Source organism: Pecten maximus, chromosome 8 (assembly GCF_902652985.1).
Source record: "Pecten maximus chromosome 8, xPecMax1.1, whole genome shotgun sequence".
NCBI classification, from domain to species: Eukaryota; Metazoa; Mollusca; class Bivalvia; order Pectinida; family Pectinidae; genus Pecten; species Pecten maximus.
In genome coordinates, this window is record NC_047022.1 from 26,590,993 (window position 1) to 26,610,699 (window position 19,707).

Below are 19,707 nucleotides of genomic sequence, written 5' to 3' on the forward strand. Positions count from 1 at the left end.
TTAAACAAAGGGCCTGAAATTAACTATAATTTATCCCCTAAATATTTGCACCGGAAGAGCACTTGTCTAAGCATAGTCCGCACGTGACGTCATATCTGCTGCGATCGGCCCACCCGTTTCTCACGCTGACGGAAAGAAAAGGAAGATGCCGACACATCCGTGTAGTTATGAATAGTAAGTTGATAATGCCTGACATCTTATGATCTGTCTGTGTCCAAGCAGATAATCGGAATCGGTTTGTGAAATTTAGGTCGAAGGCCGGTGTCCACCCCACTCGTGGTCGTGTCGCGAAGGCCATTTCGCCATACATACAACAGGGCAACACAGATTGAATATATATATGTAACATATGCAGTGTTAGTAACTCGCCCGACACAAAGGACCGATTTGTGAAGCCTACTATAGTACATCTATCACAATAAACTACATGTGTTTGTCTAAAGGGAGATACGGTAGGCATATTGATTTTTTGCCAAGATGATACATAAAGGTCGATACTGTACAATTCGACTTTGGTCCTAATCCAGGTATAGTCTATAGAATATATAGTAAATAGCTAAATACACGCTGTGATTGGGATCGTGTCTAATAATCGAACATTCCAGATGTATTGGATCATCCATAAAAAGGTAATTTACACATAGCTCTAATACGGAATGGCATAACTTCCAACAATGTTTCTTAAATCTGCAGCCAACTCGAGAAAAATCAATCAGTTCTAAAAATAGAATATTGGTTGTTACAGTCCTTCACGTAGAAGGGAAATAAGTTATATCCTTTAAAGGGACATCACGGTAAAAATGTTATTTTCATTGAATGTACGTGTTTAAAATGTTGTTATTTTCATTGAATGTACGTGTTTTGTTCCTTTCCCGTTATGTTTCTGTGCTATCCCAATATTCAGAGTCGATCCCTATGTCCAGATTGACCACTCGATTTAGTTGGGAGTCCCCCTCTAAATTTAGCGCGGAAATTATTTTTAAATAATCATGTGACTGTTTTAAAATCGAGGCATTTTTATTTGTAAACACAAACACACGATAACTTACACGTCGAAATATTCCATCTGGGTTAGTTGGATAACGATATTATACATTGGTTTAAATGTTAAATAACACGTTCTGTATATATTCCGGCACAAATATGTATGTGTATATAAGTGTTAACATTGTATATATAGTATATTGATAGTAGCGGTCGATGTACTGGTAGACTGTAAAAATATTACCGAGTTTGTATAAATATTACCGAGTCCGAGTTTGTTATGACCTACTATCCAGCAATCAAGCAGAATACGAGCAGCGGCCGTATTACTGCAGTCATTGTTTTCATGTTTGAACTGTTCCAATCTATTGTACTGCTTCCCCAGTGTAATTCTAGGATTGTCTTTGACCCATTTGCCCATTATTATCTTTATTGCGGAAGCTGTTATCGTTTTCAACTGCAGTCGATTCACGTTGGAAGTCATTTTTGTTTTCGGGTGTTTTAGTTTGTTGTGCACATGCGTTTTATCATGAATGTCACAAAATTTACATATCCAGACTATTGATCAACGAATTGTGATAACCTTTTTATAATTAATGATTGATGTTTTTTATGTACATATATCATCAAATTTGAATGGTTATTGTTCGTAAAGTTATATTTTTTAAAGATATACCCAATAATATGAAAAAATTCATAATAAAAATTGGTTTACCGTGATGTCCCTTTAAGATTTCATTAATCATATTTTCAATTATGGTTTATCACATTTAATTTCAGTTATAACCCTGATCGTAATTTAACAACCTTATACAGTCGAGGCTAGCTAGTGATAACCAATTATCTAGTTATTTAGGTTTTGGGTATTCCTGTGTTTTGAAAGCTAATTTCATTACCTGATCATCTCACCAACTTACTTTAAAGTGACAATGTATATATACATTTAAAAATTTATGTCTCTTTTAATAGCAAATAGAATTTTGACAATTTTCAACTTCAAATAATGAATGAGATTCATTGTAGTGTTTTTTTCTTGCTCATTTGTGGCCATAAAATGAATTGAGCTAGCTACATAGGTTTCCCTGACAATTTTTTTGTATAGATCTAATTCAGTAAAATTTCAGAAATTTAGTTGATACTGCAAAATTCTCTTCATAAAACACCTATTTTCATCTCATAAGGTGGCAAAAAGTCCCAACTCCAAAAGAGGCTAATATATGAGTGGTTACGTCCAAGTGTACAGGTAAATAAGTGTAACAAGTTCAAATCCCACAAAGAGCTTTGTTTTTCTCTTACAATAAAAGTAGTTTGTTGGTGTTGTTTATATGGGCTTTTTTGTTTTGGGTTTTTGTTTTATATATTTTTTCTCGTGTGACCTACATACATACTGTTACATGCCGGCGGCAGCGTAAAAATTTCTGTTTAACTCTAGATTTCTCTTCAAAGTACATGAGATATCATAATGACACCTAGAATATACTTGTATCAATATATAATCATCCCAGCATACATTTCACATTAATAATTTTAAAGGATTTATTATTAATTGGGCTTTGTTAATTAAATGTTAAGTTTTTCTGTAAACCAGGATTATGCTTTAAAAAATTCATACATACAATCATGGGCATCCTACACACATTTCAGATTTTGAACTTCACCTACAGTTTACCGTTAATTGGACTTTGTTAATTAATTGTGCAATGTTCAAGTTTTCAGGTAAGCTTAAGGTTGCAACATGAGCTCATCACTTTATATATTTGGAGAAATACAATGTAGCAATACAAGATATCTTCCAAAAAAAAATGCAGATAATAACTGTATACAACTTAAACTAAATGATATACAGAAGTGGAGACATGTATGATTACACATAGTTCTTGTCTTCATCTTAATTACTCTTTCATTTTTGCCATCATCCTTGCTGCCAATTTGAATTACTTGAGTATGACACAGACAATGTTTAATGAAATAATGACAAGGAATATTTAAATTTTTAAAAATTGATAATCAAAATATGCAATAGTAAATACATTTTACAATGTTAACTTATTAATGTTATTTAACCTACATAAATGAACATCCATACAAAAATTTCAACGACTGGGTCTGTTATTATTTCATTTTACCTGTTTGTATAGGCACATTGAGTGTGGACACAGGGACCATGCACTGTAAGCTTAATATATTACAACTTTAATTCATTACACTTTTTTTAAAGACCTGTCATGATCACTGTGCACTGTTGTCTTTCCAAATATATATTATCACAGGCAGTTACTCTACAACATGTACAACATGTATGTTACATACTCGATGCGCCAAAACATATATACCTGCTAGCCAAGTGGGATCAGCTACTATGAAAAGTCAACGCGACAGGTTGGTAGGGGAGGAGCTTGGTAGGGGAGGAGCACAATAGAATGTCTCGGGATTGTCAATTTATTTTTCCGCTTGAAATGATATAATTAGAAGCTGATACTTTTGGAGGATGGTAGTAGCATAAAGTATTTAACTTTGATATTGTATAGAAATATACAACAGCCTATTCATGTTTCAAATCAGTTATCACACTTTGTTGGCAGCGTATAGCATCTTTAATGCATGGTAATTTGTAATCCAAATCTTTAGTGAGATTTTGTTTTTGTAATTTTAATAAAAATTTAAGCAAAAACTTTTCAGTTTGTTTAAGAGGTCAATATTTCATGCACTTAACTTATATGGGCATAGTGTTATCAAGCATCACTGACAGTGTGGAACTGCAGGCTCTGGTGGAGATGGGTATTCACCTAAAAACTATTTATAACCAACCATCAGATGGTGGGGAATTCAACGTGGACTTAGATTCTTTGAATTGAACCTCCACACCAGATAGACAACACAGAGGCATCTCAGAAGCACTCCATTTCAACTTCCAATCACATTTCAAACTGAAAATGATCAGAATACTACTTGTTATAGCAACTCTTTATACCATAACACCACTAGGGAGCAATGTCATCAGACCTAGAGCTATGATTGGGTCCCATGCATGCTAATGTAGCAAATCCTTGTATGTCGAAATAGAATGATAGTGCCAGAACAAAATCATTTCAATTTTAATTTGATTTTACAAAAATAGTTGCCCCAGCCACTTCAGGATACAGTATATTAAAAATATCAAATACATTGAGAAATGACCTGCACAGACATGATATGTATCTTGCATATATTACCATAAATTTTTTAAATTGATATATAAATATAACTTAGTGTAGTTTAAGGGACATGCTGTACTGTCAAACATATGTATACCTACTGATGAATGTTTGTATATTTAAGTACAGAAATTAAGATATTAATGTATTTAAGAATAATTAAACCTGATAAATAGTGCCGGAGTGGTTCACTCTGATGTTGCTACACTAGAGCATATGGGAGCAAATTCATAACCGACAGAGGTGTAATATTCATACTATTTGGGGTTGAGTTATGTATGTCAAGTTTAATTTTAGCCTGAAAAGATATTCAAGATGGCCACCAGCAGTCAGTTTGGAACTAAGAGGAATCTTCTTGGTGATATTATGGACACTATCAGTTCAGTATGACCTAGTTGGGCATGCCATCTGTTACATATTGATATTATTGTAACCAATTTTTTTTTTTTTTTTTTCAGTCGTGTGGTACTGCCCATGACCGTGGATGAGGTAAGTACACACACTACTCAACATTAATTTAATTGCCATTATCAGTTATGAATATACATGCGAGTCCTATCAAGTCATGTACTCATAGAATTTTTATAGGATTCACACAATTTCAGGAAATACTGAATTTAACATTGTTGGACACTATAGTCTTGAAAAGGACTCATGACTCAAATGTGTACTTGTTTTTTTAATTGGCTAGTGAAAATTACAGCTGTACTAGCCCTGGACCAGTGATCATGACTTGCCCATGACATTTTAGCAGATAGTTAAATTCAATCGTTTTCATAGAAGTGACTAAAACACACTTTAAAACCTTCAAATGCTTGGCAATAATCTTACCTAGGTATATTTTTTTTTATAATATGGAGTCATTTGTGCCATATTGATCATGCAAGACCTGTTAAATCACAATGAGTAACATCATTATCATTCGATCATAAATTTTTACATGTATGCTAAAAGTTCACGTAGGCCATATTTGCAACATAAATTACTTTGTTTGGGAAATAATATAATAGAAAAAAGAAAAGATTCATTTTTCAAATGGAAACTGATGCATAGTGTATAAAAAATATACCATAAAGAGCCTTTCTGAATATATATAGTTAACTTAGTCTTTGATTTTCCAATTATTTTCAAATATTCGTTAGACGAGTAGATTTTTAGTTTGGCTAGTGGATTTTTGGTGTGTACAAGCCTTAGACTAGAGATTAGAAAAAAAATGGTTACACCCCTGTAGGGTGATACAAAAATTGATACTGTTGGATGCATTGATATATATGTATCCACCATCCAGCTACATGCATATGCCTGGTAATAAACCCACCCATATCTATTGCAGTCATATGGAAATGATAATTTATGTTATTGTCCTGCGATAAGAATTGTCAGGGTATCCAGTTGACCCTTGATTTTTGGCAATTTTAGAAGTCAAATTGCAACTTCCGAAATATCTAAAGAGTCAAAACATGCTAACTACCTGGTAGATATGTTACATCAACCGACAAGACAAATCTGAATTTTTGGAGTGAAAAATATACTCTCAAGTGTCTATTGGAGTCCCTGAGGGTGCTTTCTCAGTAAGTTACAGGATGATGCACTAGTCTAAAAATCTACAACAAAAAATGTATTGCAAAAATTTATATATATATATATATATATACACACACATAAAATTACCTGAGGTATGTGATTCTATGACAAAAATTTAATATATATTTTTGCACAACATTTTTTCAGTATCAAGTGGCACAGTTATGGTCTGTAGCAGAAGCCAGCAAGAATGAAACTGGAGGAGGAGAGGGGATAGAGGTCATTACAAATGAAGGATTTGACTTTGACAATGAGAAAGAGAAAGCAGAGAAAGGTGGATATTACAAATGTTTAAAAGGTGGAGAATATAGAAAAGGTCAATACACTCACAAGATTTACCACTTACAAAGGTAGGTATAAAGAATTGATGTTCTTTTATTACTGGAAATTTAAGCTAAATATAAGGAAATTATTGTGTCAAAAATAGTGAGAGAATGAAAAAAAAAATGGCATAAACCCTTGGTCATAGTTTTCAGAATGCATATATGTATAGATATTGTTCAAGTAAAAGAGTTACTTCAGTTACAAATTAGTTAAAATGAAATGACACCTTTTTATTTTGAATTTTTTTTTCAATTGTTTATTTTTAAGCATTATTTTGAAATTTAGTCATCTCGAATGTGTAGTAGATTTTACACATGGTAAAGTTCTTCACTACAACAAGGACCTTATATAAGAGAAACTGGCAACTCCAGGACCTCTCATGTAAGATTGTATTGTCTTGTAAGGGAGAGTATATGACTGTACAATACCCTGAGTTAACACACTGTAATATCAATTACAAACACTTACATCTACATTTACTGACTTTTCATTGCTTGATTATCTAACTAAATCAAGGATGTCAAGCTTAAGGCAAATTGATATTATCAGTCTGGGTCAAATTGTTATTATAAAAGTAAAACCATCTACAATTTCAAAGCATATGATACTGATCAAGTTATTGCATTTTTTTTTTTAAATTTCTGAGTATATTCTGTTGGTGTACATATGCAAACAGGCCCCAGTTGTTCAAGAGATAATTAGGCTAATCATACTTTAACAACGATTTTAAAATCTTTATAAAATCATTTCTAGTAAAACTAAGCTGACAACATTTTATGGGTCTCTTTCTACCTGCATATTTTAAGGAATACACCCACAGATTTTGAAGTAAAGGAGAAATGTGTTTCAAGCAATTAAATTAATTACACTTTGAACAACTACACTCTAAATTCCACAGCTTGTTATGATCAAAATCTGCAACCATTTCTGTTTACTGTGACCAATATTAATGATGAGGCTAAGGACAAACTCTCCTTGCTATTAAATAGGCTTAATGTTGTTTTACGGGTAGCATTGGAGTCATGGCAGGAGTTCCTTTGTGGGTTACTAATGTCTTACAAACATCTGTGGTGATTCAGCAATTTTTGGGCCCAAGTATTTTATTCTGTACATGCCAGTGTCATTTGGTCAAGATTAAGATTACAAATACATATGTTGTGTATCTGTTCCAGTGTTACTTTCATTCCTTTGCATGATGCAACCATCTTCTCCTTTTCAGTCGAGTACCAGGGTTCATCAGACTGATAGCACCCAAAGGATCATTAGAAATTCATGAAAAGGCTTGGAATGCATACCCATATTGTGTAACAGAAATATCAGTAAGCATGCCTTTGATTGACAAAATCATTGTGTTCCTCATCATTCAATTAGTGACACCGAAATTCTAAAATTTCATGGCATTTCTAAAAGTAATTTTTTTTGACAAGATAAAGACAGACTTCCATATAAAGATTTAATGAGGTTAGTTTTTAATTCAGTTTTTATTGGCAAAAGATGTCATGTTTCTTCACTTAGGTGAAGAGGTAATTAAAGGAAAGTCCTTGTTAAAATCTGACTGAATATAATTTGACAAATCTGAAATCAACATTAATAATGAAAATATTTCATTTATTACTAATTAACTATTAGAATAAATGCAGTCTGAGGGCAGAGTGATCATCAAGGCTTGGTACTTTATATGGAGGACATTGTTTACTTGAACTTGGATGGATTTCAAACAGAATTAGCTTTTAAAATCAGACTGGCAATGCAATCAGATATTAATAATAAATGCTATTCCTTGAGGTTAAGATGTTGAACCTATATGCCAGCATTCAGTTCATTTTCCTAAAGTAGTGAACAAGACTAGTACCAATGCAGTTGAATTTGGTATGTAAGGTGTACAACTAAGATTGGGAAAAATCATTGAGTAGAAATGAATTTTTATTGACTTAAGGAATTTGGAAGAACTTCCTCAAAAGTATTCAAATTGGTTCAAAATACAACTTTAAAATAATACGTTTGGTTATATGTTACAGGATTTTGAGTCATTCAATTATTTTCTGATTTTGTTTTCTCATGTTATAATGTCAAAGCAGAGGTTTATGTTGAATTAATGTTTTAGTCTTAGCTAGTTATTTTCCTGTGCAATAGGAAAGTCTGATAAAATGATGGTCATTATTAACATTGTTTGGTATTAAATAGTTTCTTACATGTATCTTTTAATGTTAATTCTTTTTCAGAATCCAGATTACATGAAAAATGGTTTCTACATTATCATAGAAACAATACATTGTCCAGACAGAGGCACCCAAGATAATGTAAGTGATGACAGACAGGGGATGTAAATATAAGTGATGACTGACAGGGGATGTAAGTGTAAGTGATGACAGACAGGGGATGTAAATATACGTGATGACAGACAGGGGATGTAAGTGATGACTGACAGGGGATGTAAATATATGTGATGACGGACAGGGGTTGTTAATATAAGTGATGACAGACAGGGGATGTAAATATAAGTGATGACTGACAGGGGCTGTAAGTGTAAGTGATGACAGACAGGGAATGTAAATATTAGTGATGACAGACAGGGGATGTAAGTGATGACTGACAGGGGATGTAAATATATGTGATGACGGACAGGGGTTGTTAATATAAGTGATGACAGACAGGGGATGTAAATATAAGTGATGACAGACAGGGGATGTAAATATAAGTGATGACTGACAGGGGATGTAAATATAAGTGATGACAGACAGGGGTTGTTAATATAAGTGATGACAGACAGGGGATGTAAATATTAGTGATGACAGACAGGGGATGTTAGTGTAAGTGATGACAGACAGGGGATGTAAATATAAGTGATGACTGACAGGGGTTGTTAATATAAGTGATGACAGACAGGGGATGTAAATATAAGTGATGACAGACAGGGGATGTAAATATAAGTGATGACTGATAGGGGTTATAAATATAAGTAATGACTGACAGGGGTTATACATATAAGTGATGACTGACAGGGGATGTAAATATAAGTGATGACAGACAGGGGATGTAAATATAAGTGATGACTGACAGGGGTTATAAATATAAGTAATGACTGACAGGGGATGTTAGTGTAAGTGATGACAGACAGGGGATGTAAATGTAAGTGATGACAGACAGGGGATGTAAATGTTAGTGATGACAGACAGGGGATGTAAATATAAGTGATGACTGATAGGGGATGTAAATATAAGTGATGACTGACAGGGGTTATACATATAAGTGATGACTGACAGGGGATGTAAATATAAGTGATGACTGACAGGGGTTATACATATAAGTGATGACTGACAGGGGTTATAAATATAAGTAATGACTGACAGGGGTTGTGAATATAAGTGATGACAGACAGGGGATGTAAGTGTAAGTGATGACAGACAGGGAATGTAAATATAAGTGATATGACAGACAGGGGATGTAAATATTAGTGATGTGAAAGACAGAGAGAGTGTTTTATATTTAAATGATGACAGCCAGGGGTTGGGGAATTTAAATGTAACGACAGACAGAGGGGGGGGGGGGGGGGGGGGGGGTGTAAATGTTAGTGATGGTGGACAGGGGTAGGGAGGACAACTAATTGTCAAATGCAATTTTTGGATGCTTCCAGATTGGAAAGTGGTTTTGGCTGATCACATTTGACTAAAGATAGCTAACTTAAGTGAAATTATATGGTTTTAAATAATAGAAGGAATTGATAACCTACTTGTAAAACTGCTATCACTGATATACTGAATTATATTAGCAAAGAAAGGATGTCAATAATAATTATTTATTGCATGGTTACAACAAAAGGCAATATTCAGAAGGTTTGGAAGCAAAAGTCCACAAAATATACACCCTTAATATGCTTTTATTTTTTCTAATTTTAGCCAGATAACACCTGTGCTGTTTTTCAACATAACTTTCTATGTTAACAGGCTCATGATCTAAAACCAGAAGATAAGAAGGCTAGAACGGTTGTAACTATTGACATTGCCAATGATCCTGTATCCAGAACGGTAAGTCTGTGGAAATCTTCCTTGGTTTGATGAATACTTTTGGTTAACTTTAGCAACTGGAACATACTGTAATGTATACTCTCAATCACCACTAGAGACATGATTTTGTACAAACGTGAGACAGGTACTAACTTAAGACCTTCTAATTCTGTATTGATTATGCCCCACAACTTAATGGTACAGCTGTAGCAACATTTTTAACGTCAGGTTGCCTTTGGCACCTGCCGTTATAGTCGTGGTGGGTAAATTTTGTTAATCACACTTTTGTTTCCTGCTAACAACTTCTCTTTTCTAAACACAAATGATATATATCCGCAGCCTAATATAGTTCCTATTTTAACAGCAATTATTGACACGGTTTAACTGATGGTTCTCGTGTTTACTGCAATTGTTTCAAATTAATATGAATATTTGGAAATTTACATGTCTTAGACTCATATGTTCATCCTGAGTTCATACGCAGGAACATTTCATATAAGCATAAAACAAACTGTGTTTACGTAGTCAAATGTTTAGGCCTAAAAAAAAAAGTTGTACGTGTGTTTCTGGTTTCAGCTCCTCAAAAAGTTAGGGTTGGTAGGTTACTCTAATTCACTTATATATCATGTCGTTCTTTACAAAGTTACGAAAGTATGCCAAATATAATACCGTCTTTCTGGAGACTGGAATAAAGATATTTAAGCTATTAATAGTTAATCCGCCGTATAATTTGCCAGTTGTTCATTGTTAAGAAGGCCAAATTAAATACCACAGTTTTTGGTTTCCTGTTCATCACACGTAAATTCAATACATCTTACTCCGAATCCTATAACATCAGATATTGTGATACCTGCGCTCAGTTCAAACTTATCTGACTTTTCTAAGGACGTTTTTCCTTTTGCTATGCATCTCACTGCCTTCCCCGCTCCCTCATGGTAGCGGCGGAAAACGTCCTCAATAAGCATGTCGTTAGGAATGACTGCCATCAATGCTTTTTCTGAAGAATGACAGCATTTATTTATTGTTATTGCGATCACCGTTAATGCCTTACAGTTAGCGGTCGCCATGTTGCATCATATGGGAAACCCCAAATTCTGTGTCTTTCTAACGCTTGGGCGATCTCGTTGTGTAGGCAAACGTTTTGATGATAATGCTCGGTGACTCGAATAAAATCTTAAACGTTCATCGGGTCACGGAAAACCGAGAAAATTTCTGAAGAATGTCTAAAAACTTTTGGGTCGGCGTTAATTTATTGGGGTCGGTCAGGAAACTGGAAACACACAACTTTTTTTTTTAGGCCTTACAATTCTATAAATAGCTCTGCAGCTAAACATGCCACGGGATAACTTCAGCTGTCACGTGACTAATCGCGTTATAATCACTTATCGGCCAAAATGGCGGTTATGTTTAATGTAACTAAATCAGCGACTGTTCGCAGTTTCATATTTACTTGTATGTCACTAGAATACGCAAGAAATATCAACAGGAATTGAAGGCAAGTTGTAACAAACCACGCTGCCGTTTTTCATGAGGATTTTATTTAATAAGATTACTATTTGTTTATTTGAAAAGAATCTAACGATTATGATCCGTGACTGATGTACTGGCGTTTTGTTTGTCAAAACTGTAGGCCGATATATGTCTCGTCGGACAGCCTGACCGACAGCTCGGCAATCGGATATAAAATATTTGCATTTTCGATGTTACTAGGGGTCATAAAATAGATGTTTGCTAGGCCTAAATAGCATCTTATAATATAAATTTAAAAAAAACTTAGGCTGTGTACATCTTGGATTTTATCTCTTCATGTTGTACATGTAACTGTTAATAGTCCTTCAGTTAATTTTTTTTCAAGTTTACAAGCAGCTTTACTGATTCAGAAGTATATCAATAATCTTCCACAAACATGAAAGAAAAAGGTCAGGGAAAGAATTATACTCGGCTCTTGGGAAGTTTTTAGCAGAAAAATATGTTATGCATATTTTCTTGAATATATATAGAATACATGTAGGGATAACCAGATTAAGACATTTCATCTGATACAAATGTAGCTGTTCATTGGGTCCAGTATTGAAGATTACAGGTTTCCTATAGTAATCACTCTGTATGTTTGTCTGTCCACCCACAACTCCTGGCTATAACTTTGGTATCATTGACTGATTCGTAAGAAATTTAATCAAGGTGTTAAGTTCACAAAAATGCACACTCGGCTGAAAGGTCAAGGTCATCAGGTTCAAAGGTAAAGGTCAAATTTTGCATCTTTTCACTGATAAACATTTTGTTATGACATGATCAAAGTTGTTCGAAATTTAACAAAGATTCTAGATCTACTGACCAAAGGTCAAAGTCATTGGGTCAGAGGTCAAGGTTGTTGGGTCAAAGGTGAAGCTCAAATTTTGTAACTTTTTACTAAATTATAAATGAACATTTTGTTGTGATACTATGAAGCAGTGTTTGTTAGAATTAAATAAGGAGTCAATTGACCAAAGGTCAGGGTCAAAGGTCAATGTCCAATTTTGTAACTTTTCACTGACAAACTTTTTGTGATGACTTTATGAAGCAAGATAAGTTGGAATTTAGCAAGAAATCAAAGAAATCAACTGATTTGAAGTCAAGGTTATTAAGGGAATTAAAGGATAAGTCAACTGACAGACAGGTGGCCATCTTGGATTCTGACAGTTGGATTTTGTTATCTCTTATTCTTAGATGATATTCTATGGATCAAACCCAAGATGTCATGTGTAGGCTCTTTTTGTCCCTTGTGATGCATGTTCAATTTTGGGAATGACCTGAAAAGCAAATTTTAAAGTGCGGTCATATTAGTCATGATGATGATGTATTTTTGAAATAAATTGTAGGACTACAAGCCAGAATGGGATCCTAGCAAGGTAATGGCTGTCAAGTCTGAGAATACAGGAGAGGAGATAGGCAGAGGCCCACTTGGAGGCACTTGGATGGTAAGATGGATGCAAGTTCCCTTTATTTTATTTACAACGACATATTGTGGAACATGATATTATTTTGGAATTTGTACCACCACCAAAAAAATTTCCAGTCAGTTCAATAGGCGGATAGTTTGAACACATATTTCTTTCATTAAAAACAGTATTTTTCTAGCTAGTGTTCGTTCAAACTCTTTTATAGCTGACACTATTTCTGATAGTCTGAACTTGTGAAATCTCTGAAGCTAAACGAAATTATATTCCCAAATTATGTAGACTCATTATAATTACATTATTTGTACTAAGAGATGTTAGTAAAGCGATCCTATAATAGAATATGCTTTTACTTCCTCAGAAATCTGTGGAACCTGTAATGTGTGCTTACAAACTTGTATCCTGTAAGTTCAAATGGCTGGGAATTCAGGGTAAAGTTGAGAGATTTATACAAACGGTGAGTAAACAACTTTGAGGTCACTTGAGACAAAGTCTGTAGTGACCCACCTATGGCTTTTGTCTTTTATCCACTGTTCGCAACCTCTCAAAAAATACTTAATCAATTTCAAAGAAATTTTCTTCCTTAGCTAGAGGTCCCATTGCCCGGGAGCCTGAGATGTATGGGGGGAAAGGGGTAATGTTTGCTGTTATCTTCTCAGTGCCCATATATTGTTGAATCAAAGCTGTAACTGTTCATAAATGGAAGTACATGTAGTACTGTTTGTTTGTATATGACAATCACATTTTTGAGAATGATTTCCATTCCAAATAATTCCAGCTTGCAAGTTGGTTAGAATTATCAGCACTGAATGGTATTTTGATGGTATGCACATACCTGGTACTGGCCCTTACTTGCTCCATGATCATGATGGGTGGTGCTAAAAAGGGGTCAAATTGACTGAAATTTCAAAAATATTCTCAATATTCAGATATGTTAGAATCAAATACTTTTAGTTTTAGTGATTTTCAATTGGAAATAAATTTGACTGAAACCCTGGGATAGCAGTGGACACTGACACTGACACTAAAAAGTGAACTTAGCCAACCCTCAGTGGCTGCGAAGTTGGGCCCAAAGTTGTCTGATTGGCTTTGAAATTACTTGACTGAAAGGTCTTTAAAAAATTTCTGTATTCCCAGATATAATAGAATGAAAATCTCATCATAGATGAAAGTTTATTTATACCAATAATGTGAATTCCATAACCCTTGCGTCTCGCTTCCCAATTTCTCCTGTACTTACATGAATTACATGATTAGATGCTATGAATATTTTGCTGTAATCAGGCCTAGGGCTGAGGAGCAGGACCGAAAGTAGTCAGATATGCCAAAATTATCTAATATAGATATGAAATTGTAATCAAGATCTAGATCGGTGTACGCTTTATAGGTGATTTATAGATTAACTAGTAACAATTAAATCAGCTTATTGTGTTTGCTAGTTGTATTATGCAAATCTTTTCACACAGCGATACATGCACATCCTCCTGATACAAGTTTTAATTATACCCCCGCAACGAAGTTAGGGGGGTATACTGGAATCAGGTTGTCCGTCCGTCCGTCCGTCCATCCATCCGTCTGTCTGTAGACACATTTTGTCTGGACAACTTCTCCTAAACCGATGGGCTGATTTTAATGAAACTTCACACAAATATTAATGATCAAGTGTAGATGTGCATGCCACTTTATTTTTCTCAAAGTTATGGTTGCTATGGCAACTGGTCACTGAATTCTCTTTATTGTGAACAACACATATTTCAGACATTCTGAATTTCAGAAATACTGGCATGCATGGGTTATCTTAGTTAGCCTCTAATTAACAGTTCCAATTCACCATTGACTCGTGCACATTGCTGGGTATTAGTCAGCCATCCTGGCGACAGTTCTAGTTTTTACCTAACTATGCCTTTAGGATGGTTTCTTGAGACTTCATGCAAAGTGTAGACAACTTGGTTCTACTTCTACCTGTTCTGGATTCTCTCCCCTCCTTTGCCATTGTCTGCTAGGAAATTCAGCCCTTTACCACATACTTTGTATCAGAGGTTCAGTCACATGGCTTCATCGGTATATTAGTACCTTAATTTCAAATGTCATTGACTGGCTAATTTTTCAATTGTTTATATTTTGTAAATACATATACTCTTCATCACATGATGAGATATTTCTTTCTAAATATGTACATGTATTTGAATTTATTTGCTTGTAATATTTTGACACTAAGTACATAATGACCAAATGAATAACGAAAGAAAATTTAAAGCAAATCTTATAAATTAAGTAATAGAACATAATTCCTTTAGCTGGAATAATTTGAGCAATAGATAACACTCTTGTAATTGTTGTCACTGCAGCAAGAAAAAAGGATATTCACAAACTTCCATCGTCAAGTATTCTGCTGGATGGAGAAGTGGTTTGGTCTGACAATGGAGGACATCCGTGAGATTGAAAGGAAAACAAAGGAGGATCTAGATAGGGTATGGGATTTAGTATATTTTCAGTATGTGTGAAAATATGTACACCGTAAAACAAGCCTAGTAAAACAAAATAACCTTTAAGTAAAATAGACCACAGGGGCTTCACTATTCTACAAGTACAATGTACATGTATTATTGGTTGAGGGTGACAAATTCACTTAAAATTATTTGACAATGAAAAAATATTATATCAAAATATTTCTGATGGAAATTTGTCTCTGTAATCTGGTAACCTGTTAAATCTACTTCTATGGAGTTCTTGTGTTGGGAAAGAGATGAACATTGATTCACATTAATTTCAATAAATTGAATGTTATGGTAACATATTTCCTTTTCAAATTCAGCAACGAATGCAGGGAACTGTTAGAGGTACAACTTCAGACGATAAGGATGTGAAAGGATGATTCCTTAGTACTTTACTTGGTAATGGACATACCTTGTCGAAGAAACCCTCGGACATCATCTTCTGTCAAATACTATTTTATCACCTCTGTGTCCAATGTTAATCTTTTGTGCTGAATTTTAACATAGTGATACACTTTAAAACTGTGTTTAATTCCCCTGTCTTACCAGAGGAGGACAATTTCCAGACTTTTCGCTCTCTGAGTCCTAGATGTGTACGTAAGACTGTTCTTATGTGAGCATAACAGTCTATATATGCATGATTCAAGTGTTGTTGAACTTGCAGATATACAAGAAATTATAATTGAAAAACCTAATTATAACTGGGAGTGTGACTAAAAATCATGCACATTCAAAATGATAGATTTTATATGAGAAGTCTTGATAAATACTTTGTCTAGGTGTTAGTGTAATTAGAGGTCACACTTTGTAGAAACTACTCACATGATGGAGTGCATTTATCAGTAGATAGAATACGGAGAACACTAGATGTCACAGTACACGTACAAAAAAATACCATTTATCATAGATTATCATGAGTATTTCATGTGTGTGTTTCTTGTCATAATTCCATGTATTTTGATTCCATATGATCTAGAAATACCAGACGATAAAGATGGAGGAAGTCTTCCTATCAGCTCTTCCTCACTATCTCTCTCTTAATAACTGTCACATTCAGTTACGTACTAACTAACATACTGTCATAAATTACTACAATTATGCAAATGATATATTTTTAAAATTTATTTAAAATGAACTGTTGATTATATTCTATGCTTGCAAAATGCATTTGAAATAATAGAGCTGCTTGATCAGGTGTTTAAATGTACCATATTTGTGAGTGGGCAGATTCGTAGATGTGAAACAGATTTTATAAGCCAACCACATTAAAAAACCTGGTTTAGGTGTTTTGGGCCACCAACTGATGTGGAGACCCATCATTGTGCAAAGGGAATTAGACTTAGCTGTGGTCATTTGTGACTTTGGTATGTTTATAATTTGTTATGGTTAAACTGGTCCAGGAGTAAAAATGTTTAATATACATTTGATAGATAATGTTGGAATGAATATACATGTGTTTCTTCATCAATTCAGATTAAACTTTTCAAACTAAAGAGAAATACTTTATTTTTGTTAAAGTTATCGCAAAGCAAATAAAACAGATTGCTTGATTATTATCCGCCATGTGTAAAAACAAATATTTTTCAGTATTACTTATCTCTGATCTGTTATTGTCTGACCATGGTTGGATTGATCTCTGATCTGTTATTGTCTGACCATGGTTGGATTGATCTCTGATCTGTTATTGTCTGACCATGGTTGGATTGATCTCTGATCTGTTATTGTCTGACCATGGTTGGATTGATCTCTGATCTGTTATTGTCTGACCATGGCTGGAGTTAGAGGATTGGTGAAGCTGCCAACCTTGTGTTTGGTATTCGAAGTTGTCGGAAAATAAAATTAAAACAGTTTTATCTCATTGGGTTAAAAATGAAGTACAAGAATTATTGATTACATGATGCGGTAGGATGGACACTTGTTTGAATACACCTGTCAAGGTTGTTGTGTGGTTTGATCAAGCCAGGAATTAGTGTTATCCATTTGTGACAGCAAATCGAGTGATGTTTGCCTTCAGTACCTTGGATGTAGTGAACCATTCAGGTATGACCAATATCCAGTGTACTTAGAATGTTGCATAATAAATTAACTACTAATAGATCACTCAATGTACATGATGCCATTGTCTCATTGAAAGATCGTTTGCTTATTCTTAATCATTATTGAGGGTGAGGAACAGTTGGGGGGGGGGGGGGGGGGGGGGGTCATTTTTAGTTTTGGTTTGTTGACATTTGTTTTCTGTAAAGCATATACAGTTATGAACCATTTATTACTGCAATTTGTAAAATAAAGAAATTGGTAATCGTGCTGTTTGATAAAATCGGTACTGACAAACCTATTCATGGGACTAACTGTATGACATGACCAATTTTCATACCTCCTGACCATTTTTACAAATGATTTAATAATTAATTACTGTCAAATATGACCAATGATCATCCTTTCTGACTTCAAAATCTTTGTCAGATGACAGTTTTTATTATGATCTAGGAAAATGACCAAAAAAATTAGTACCTTCCTAGCAGTATCTTGATCATATTTACAAATTGATAAATTTTATGATTTATAACAACTGATTCAGAATTAGACAAAGTCGGGTATTGGCGTTTACACAACACAAATATACAATGTGTACATGTATTTGTATGGCTGCTGATATTAGAAATTTAGCAGTGATTATAGATATATTTTAGTAGAGTACATGTGTCCTGTCATGCATCATAAAACTCATTGTTATCTCCACTACTTTTGCTTTGATGACTGGCGATGTTTTAATCATCATTTTACGATAATTGTGATGTCACTACCATGCACAATTGGTAAAATAACTTCCACACAGGTACAAACTTCTTATACATTGTGCTCCTAATCCTTGTAAAATCTTTTCTTAATAATGATTACTGAATATCAGAATGAAATATACATGTACACACACACACACACACACACACGGTACTAATGATGACAATCACTCCTCTCTTGTCTCGGAAACTGCTTACAAGAAACTACAATGTCAAAGTAATCAAGAGTGTATGAGTGGCCATGAGCCTCTAGTGGGATACCTTTATCTGTGTGTGGCATTAAAACCAGCTTAAATACTGGATACTGGCGAAGCACTCATGTGATTGTGGACTTGAGCTACAGTGATTTACTTGTATTGTTCAGAGTGAAATAATAATCTTCACCCTTTTGTTTTGCACTCTTTATAAGAATGTCTTTTGTGTAATATTTAATCAATCACCTACCCAACATTCTACTCTACAGCATTACATCTCACTACCATAATATAAGAACATGAAACTGTCTGCTTAGTGGAGGAGGAATGGTCCAATGTTTGGGTAACAACTAGGCTGGTCAAATAGTCTCTAATGTATTAAGTACCAGACTATGTAGTTATTTGTCACCATTTAATACAGGTTTGACTGCCCTAATAAAAATAATGTAATAGATATTATTACTAAATTCCAAACTCAAAGCAACATTATCTTACCTGGATTATTTTGATCATCTCTCGTCTTCGTCAGCCAACTGGTCGTCAGTAGTTGATGTTATTACATGACACGGGGTTATTACATGGGAAAACACTGCTATAACTTGGCAATGACACTTTATCTTAAGACATTTAGTTAGTGAACTGTGATGATATAGCTAACAATTGGACACCATATCTGTTGGCTTGATATATCAAGGGAGATCTGTATTAAACTTAAAAAATATTGCAGAGAACAAGTAATAAACAAATCATTCACCATGGTATGGTGAAATTTCTGTCAAAATGTTTGATAACATTTATTCCTATGATGACAAATTGTTACAGCCCTGCAGTGCTGGGCTGTTGTAGGCAAGGTCAGAATGTCATTAGTATTCCATATATGTGTGTATTTAGTGAAGATGATGATGACAATGTGTGGATCTTTGTAGATTGTGTAAAATCATGTTGTTTCTAATATTGTGATTACTGGGTAGGTATTATTGATATGTTATGCTTATTTATTGAATGTGACAAGTACCAAGCTCATGGATTAAATATCTTCATACACATTGCCGCTTTGTGTTACTCTTTTTTGTGTCCACGACAATTTTAGATGGTGTATTTGATGTAATTTGTTAAGAATTTAGTCTATCTTACAATAATGAACTTATGGCAAAACTGACTAGCAGCTATTAGAGCTTCATAAGGCATACATTA

The 19,707-nt window shown here is 34.2% G+C and overlaps 1 protein-coding gene across 1 annotated transcript; it reads left to right on the forward strand.

The window, feature by feature from the left end:
• Nucleotides 1–59: 59 nt before the first annotated feature.
• Nucleotides 60–17,626, forward strand: LOC117333016 (phosphatidylinositol transfer protein alpha isoform-like). Its single transcript, XM_033892126.1, has 10 exons — nucleotides 60–174; nucleotides 4,637–4,667; nucleotides 5,910–6,112; nucleotides 7,306–7,405; nucleotides 8,309–8,386; nucleotides 10,031–10,111; nucleotides 12,949–13,047; nucleotides 13,388–13,483; nucleotides 15,375–15,497; nucleotides 15,842–17,626. The coding sequence occupies exons 1-10, from the start codon at nucleotides 146–148 to the stop codon at nucleotides 15,899–15,901; spliced, it is 900 nt and encodes a 299-aa protein (XP_033748017.1). The 5' UTR covers nucleotides 60–145; the 3' UTR covers nucleotides 15,902–17,626.
• Nucleotides 17,627–19,707: the final 2,081 nt, after the last annotated feature.